Source organism: Octopus sinensis, linkage group LG2 (assembly GCF_006345805.1).
Source record: "Octopus sinensis linkage group LG2, ASM634580v1, whole genome shotgun sequence".
NCBI classification, from domain to species: Eukaryota; Metazoa; Mollusca; class Cephalopoda; order Octopoda; family Octopodidae; genus Octopus; species Octopus sinensis.
In genome coordinates, this window is record NC_042998.1 from 176,459,312 (window position 1) to 176,466,811 (window position 7,500).

Genomic DNA, 7,500 nt, shown 5'->3' on the forward strand with positions numbered 1-7,500 from the left:
AAAATGTCATCACGGTATTATCTACCAATGAGACATGACTTTGTAGTTAGGACACTCTATAATGAAATCCGTTGGAAGGATAATCTTGAGGACAAAGAAATAAAACCCCACAATATGGTAGAAGCCATAGCCACTCATAATAAAAAGGAATACTGGTGGAATGTACCAGTGAAGACCTCAATAAAATGTAAGCACAACAGTCTTGATATAATGATTTGAGATAGAGAAGAGAAAATGTGCACAGTTGTGAAAATTAGCTGCCCAGTGGATTTTAACATACAGCTGAAGATCAGTGAAAAAGAGAACACATATGCTGAACTATTGAGAAATCTGCAGTTACAGTATCCAGAGTACAAGTTCAGGTTTTTACTTGTAATTATTGGAGCCCTGGGATATGTAACACACTGCCTAAATACCAATCTTGAAAAATTATGCTTAGCTAATTCGAAAACTACAGATCCAATCCATCTCTGGAATTGTAAATATCTGTAAAACTTTCCAGAAATTTATCATTTACGTATATATGAGCATGTCTAGATATGCAACTATATACATAAAACATACAAATCTGTACATACATACATACATACATACATACATACATACATACTACATACATACATACATACATACATACATATAAACAAATAAAAAATACCCTGTTGTTGATGTTGAAATTTCAATGAAGGAATGTTGGATCTAGGTTAGAAACCGGTTCTTTATTGTCAAGAAATTTTGAAATAAACTGAATAATGGCATACATACATACACACTCACTTACACACACACACACACACATATATATATATATATATATATATATATATATATATATTATATACATACATATTTCTATCTTGCCTCTTCGTTCTACATTCCTACCGTCTTTCTATATTCTCTCTATCTTTTTCAATCTATTTATCCATTTATTCATACATACATCATTCTTTCTCGAATTTTCCTTCCCCTTTCTTTCTTTCTCTCTTTCTTCTCTCTTTCCTTTCTTTTTCTCTCCATTCTTTCTTTCTTTCTTCTGCCATCTCCTCCAATTATTTTTGCACTGTTTCTTTTCGTTTGTCATTCTCATTTTTTTTTTTTTACTTCTCTTTGTATTTTTTTTCTATCTTTCTTCCCGTCTTTATATCTTTGCTTCATTTATTCTTTGCTTATTCACGTTCCTTCTCTTTCTTCCTCATCTTTCTTTCCATTCTTCTTTTCTTTCTTTTTCCATTCATTCCACCCATATTCTTTCTTACCTGTCAATTTTTCTATTTCTCTCTATACCCCCCCCCCCCTCTCTCTCTCTCTCTCTCTCTCTCTCTCTCATGGTATGTCTGTCCATATGTTTATATGTATTTATGCACTTTCGTTCTGCGTATACGTATATGCATATGTTTACCTGTCTACTGTCTCCATACCCCGCCCTGCCTTCCTTCCAGCCCATTGTGTCTACTACATGTCACGTCAATTTAGTATAATAGTTATAGCTCCTGGCAAAATATTTCTACTGCGTGAAAGAATAAAAGTTGTTTTTGATCGAAAATAAAATATTCGCACATTCTTTCTACATGTACGGGTATGTAATACAACTAGGAGCTTACACAGAGGTCCATACACACACACACACACACACACACAACACACACACACACACACACACACACAGATACATATACACACTCACACACTTTTGTGTGTGTATGTATAGATATACATATGTTGTTATGTATAGATTCATACATTACATAACACCAAAAGTCAGATGAATTCAATTCACTATAACAACGAATTTCTCGTCTTGCTAAAAAAAATACATTTTTCGGATTAAAGTATCCTGGTGATTTCGACCTAGATTGACTTCGAAATGAGTTAGAACTTCGCATGTTCTCCCTACTTTCTCCCTTCCCTCCCCTCTCTCTTTTTAACTCTCTCTCTCCTCTCTCTCTTTCTTTTTCCCCTCTCCTCGTTTCCCCGACTCTCTCTTTCACTCTCTGAAACAATTTACACCAGTCAATATCAATATCTAAAATAAATCCGTTTGCTCTATAAATTGAGCAAATATTGTTCGAGAAAAATTACTTAAAACCCAACTGAGAGAGGATATAAATAAATTGTGACGTAATCTTAAAACACTGGTCAATTTAATTCTGACCATCATTGGGTGCTTTCAGCAGAGTTCATTATTTTGGATTCATTTCAACCATACGCTAATTCTTTTCTGGTAGTTACTATCTGCTGGAAAACTAGGGTTTGTTTTCTTGCAGATATAAACTACGACTGCTTTCATCACCTCAAATCCAAAAACTTGGCTAAAATTCCAATGCATTCGTTTTATTAACACAATGGTGCTTATGTTTATATTATTTTTGAGCTAGTATACTGCTCTCGTCAACTTTCCACACATTCTGCGTTCGCTGCTTGGCTGAATTTTAAAAATCTTTGCCTTTATCAAGTTCGTTCTAACGGTTTGTTGTTGAGTGGTTGCAATTAGCGATTCAATTTCACGTTTCAGGCATCTAGCTTTTAGTCACAACTGGTGCACGTATCATTGTGTTTGTTCTTCACCGTAGTGTTTGTTTATGTTCCATAACTTAATGCTTCGACAAAAAGATCGACAGAATATGTACCACTCTTACAAATAAAACTGGAATTAATTTGAACAATAATAAAAACTTTAAAGGTAATTCAACAACATTGCCGCAGTCATATGACTGAAATATCTAAAAGACTAAAAGAATGTACAAATAAACGCAAAAAGTATTCGTCTATTTTCAGAGTGCTTTCATTATCTACGTACGAAGATCTCTTGGCTACTGGTAGTTGCGATAACACGATCAAAGTATGGATTTTGTCAACTGCACAACTGAAGCAAACACTTGTGGGTCATAAAAAGAGTGTTTGGTGTGTTCATCTCTTCAGCCACAATATTGTGATCAGTGGATCGCATGATACAACCATCAGGGTAAGATTAAATAAAGATACTTCAGTTCTACTATGCAGAGTTATATTTGTTATTGTAGGCATTATGTTTGAACGTGTATATGCATATATATGTGGTGAGGTTCCAATTCGGGAGTTCTGAGGTTGTGGGGAGCAGAGTCACGCTTTAATTGCCATTACTCCTAGATCCGTTCTGACCTGGAATTGTGGGACCTGTCAGGGTCCCGTCTATGGGTTAAATAGATTTTTCGCGAGTAGAGGAGGCTCCCGTCGTTTTTGACAAAACCGTAGGGAATGCGGCTCTTCTAGGAGAAAGATACTCTGACATAAAACTTGCAGTCAAAAGAGTACCTGTTATCTCGCAATGCTTGTCACTGGAACCTAATAAGGCGAGCAAGAGTAGTGGCAAATTGTTGTACAAACTTTTGTCGCTTAAACCCAGTGGTATAACGATATCTTCCTATCATTTAATTTTTCGATCCGTTTTGTATTTTATAAAGTCCAATGGTGATGGGGATATATACATATATATATATATATCTGTATATATAATATTCATATATATGGAGTGTACACGCACACAATAGCTAAATACATACATGCGCGCGCTAGCTCACACGCACGCCCACGCGCGCTCATGCACATGCCAGGTCACCGTCATACTTGTCCTTCTGGCCTCCCCCCCCCGTCTGAAGTCAACTTCTTATTCCAATCATTTCAGGATGCGCTGACCATCTATTTGAGACTCGCTTGTTCTTCTCTCTCTATTTTTCTCTCCCCATCTATCCTTTTCGTAGAAGAGTGTATGCTCGAAACCTTAAGGATTTCTTCCAGGTTTCCTGACCGTCAACCTAACTCTCCTTGTTTCTTACCTCTTCTTCGTCTTCTTTTAAATTTTTGTACTTTATATATATTATATATATATAATATATATATATATATATATTATATACATACATACATATATATATATATATATATATATATATAATATTATACATACATACATACATTCATACATACATACATACATACATACATACATACTTACATACATAATACATACATACATACATACATACATACATACATACACACACACACACACACACACACACACACACACACACACATATATATATATATATACACACAATGATTTCTAGCATGTACTCTAAATCGAGGTTTTAGGATAGCGAATATGGTCGATAAAATCGAACCAGTACTTAACTAATACTAATTTTATGGATCTTGGAAGAATGACAGTCAAAGTGGAAGTCAAAGGGATTTGAACTCGGAATTAAGTCACGTAACTAAAAACCATAATATATTTTTCTTTTGTTGCTACAATATTCTACAGAGTATATCCAGAAATGTTAAGCCAACATTGAATGTGTTGTCAGATATCAACATCTTGTACGTACAAAAAGTAGTATCTTTTATCTTTTTGCTTTGTTCTTTCTGTCAATCAATCACCTGAAGTTCTTCAAAGACCAGTCAGTTAAATCGTTAACGGTATGATTGGTTTAGACTATTGGAACCACTCAAAGGTATTACATATTATATTGTTTTCAAAAGAGTGGCAAAGTGTTTATCTTTTTTGTTACGTAAAACTTGTATCGAGGTCGCCACTCCAAAATGGCAAAAATCAAGTTGAGAATCGTATATAAGTAGGTCTTTAAAATACTAGAACTTGTGTAACTAAATCTTAATACATCAATATGATAACCAATGACAATGTCGTATCAATTTGTCCAGTTCCATTCAATAATGACACAATCTCAAATCTTCACAGATTCAAATTTCGATCAGTTTTTCGTGGCAAACTAAACGAAGGAGGCAAAAAAAAAAACGTGAATTGGAAAACAATAAGAGAATAACAGTAATGAAGACTTTAAATGTTTTCAAATAATATGTGTGTGTAAGGGAGAGAAAGAGGGATAGGCAGAGAGAAATAAAGATAGATAGAGCGAGAGAGAAAGAGAGTGGTGTGTGTTTGAGTGTGCGCGCGTGTGTATCTTTGAGTTTGAGTTTGTCCTCCCCACCGCTTGAGAATCGGTGTTCGTTTGTTTACCTCCCTGCAAACACGCTGTTCGCCAAAAGAAGGCGACAGATTAAGTACGAGAATTGTTTAAAAATGTTCTTTCTGTAGATTTGTTCGTCTCAACTCTTCAAGGCGATGCCCCAGCATGGCAGCAGTCCTATCACAGAAAAAAAAGTAAAGATAAAAAAATAAAAATAAAAATAAAGAATAATATCTGAAATGGGCAAAGTTTTCCAAGTTTCAGTATAACTTTGAATAACTAAACGAGGCCGTTAAATTATCCATGACCAGAATCACAAATTCTGTAACCGTTTAATTTTTTTCTAACGGGTAATTAGCCCTAAAATTTAGTCAAAAGAAAAAAGAACTACAGTCGGAATATCAGACTCAGCCACACATGTAATATTTCTTTCACTCCAAGAAACCAAACTGCTTCAGCTGAGAAAAACAGTTCAGTGGTTATGTAATACACTACATCACTCTTGTAGCCAAGTGGGACATCTAGAAAAGCATTCAGGTGTTAAATTCTAACATGTTTTGGTAAAGAACTTTGAAAATCTAAAATGCTTGAAAATCTAATCTGCTGAAACAAAACTAAATTTTGATTTTTTCTTTCTTTACTCGTTTGTCTTACTCTAGGCAAGTATAGATTGAGAAAACCTATGATCGAACGCGTTGCAGCTACGACCATCTTTGTAATTTTAAGTTTAATAAATAATAAATGCACCCTCTTAAAGCCTAGCCAGAATCATGGGCCCGGTTTACCGGTTTCTATGGCGTATGCGTTCTCCAGCTGGACGGAATGCCAGTCCATCGCAGTGTTACTCATTTTTGCCAGCTGAGTGGACTGGAGCAACGTGAAATGAAGAGTTTTGCTCAAGAACACAGCGCGTCGCCCTGTCCAGGAATCGAAACGACAATCTTACGATCATGATGCTGACACCCTAACCACTAAGCTACGCGCCTCCACGTATAGTTTTAAGTATAGCGTATCAAAAATTACATCACCCAATCTGTCCTTCCTATTTTAAGGTGGCATTGTGTGGTTTTTTACAGACTTGGAGGCTATATTTAGTGAGTCGGGCAACTTGGTTGGCTCTTTATATTTTGGTGGAATGGAATTGGGCATTTACTACATGCTTGAAATCGTTTATCTGTTATTTTACTTGTTTCAGTCCATTAGGCTGCGGTCTTACTGGGGCACCGGTTTGAAGAATTTTAGTCGAACTAATCGACCCCGGGATTTATTTTTTTTAAAGTCTGGTACTTATTCTATCTGTCCCTTTTATCGGACTGCTAAGATACGAGGACCTAAACACACCAACACCGGTTGTCAAGCGACGGTGGGAGACAAATACTGACGCAAAGACACACTCACACACGCACGCACACACACACACACACACACACCACACACACACACACACACACACACACACACACATATATATATATGTATATATATATATATATATATATATATATATGTATGTATACATATATGTATGTATGTATGTACAAACGACGGGCTTCTTTCAGTTTCCGTCAACCAAATCCACTCACAAAGCTTTGGAGTCTATAATGGAAGACATTTACCCAAGGTGCTACCTAGTGAGACTGAACTAGGAACCATATGGTTAGGGAACAAATTTTTTACCACAGAGCCACGATGAGTATAGAATATATCATTTTAATTGTTCTATTTCTTTTATATACAGTTTGAAATTTCAACATTTTTATCTAAACCTGTCCAATGAGACACCGAATCATCGCTGCTTGCAATGTTAAACATTTGTAGTATTTGACAGTATTTCAATACAGCGGAAATACAACAGAATGGCAGAATTGTCAGTCTGTCAGACGAGATGTCTTATGTTATTTGTTCCAATTCATTGCACCCTTCGGTGGTAGACTTAACCCGTCATGCATTTTAACATCAACATCAGCCTTTAGTGGATTTCACTCAGTTACAAGCCTTTGGGTCGGGTATCTGGTTTTAGAAAAAAAACCTCTTTGTCCCACTCGATCGACGACAACTGCCCTTTCTTCCCTGACTAAACGGTAACAAATATCCTTTGCCCATGAGTTATATTGATACGAAGGAAGAAGTTGAAAGTAAGCGAAAGCCTTGTAGCTAGGGTGTTTGAGTCACGGTTGTAAGGTAGATTTGTTTCCTGGATCAAGTGGTACTTCGTTTCACGTACTCTTGCTTATTCAAATGAAAATGAACACTGGCCAAGCTCTGGTGCAGTTCGTCCTCTCTTCTCCTCCAGCTGTCACAACGTCAATGTTCCGCAGGATCGTGAATAGAAAGACCGAGGAGGGGTCTATATCGACCCACCAATAAATAGGGACCTTAAAAGGAAACAATTGCCGGAAGCATGATACATACTATCCGGTCATACTCGGCTGCAGTTGCCAACAACGGGATTTTCATTTTTTTTTTGTTTTTATTTCATTTTTCTTAAGGTAATAAAATTTTCTTGCCTAATGTTCTGGTCTTGTGGAACCCTTCG

The 7,500-nt window shown here is 36.1% G+C and overlaps 1 protein-coding gene across 1 annotated transcript in view; it reads left to right on the top strand.

The window, feature by feature from the left end:
* LOC118762219 (F-box/WD repeat-containing protein 7-like) overlaps window positions 1–7,500 on the top strand; it is a 281,314-nt gene that overhangs the window by 117,650 nt on the left and 156,164 nt on the right. Inside the window, exon 6 of the mRNA XM_036500763.1 lies at window positions 2,776–2,962. Within this exon, the coding sequence (XP_036356656.1) occupies window positions 2,776–2,962 (187 nt within the window). The remainder of the gene's footprint in view (window positions 1–2,775; window positions 2,963–7,500) is intronic.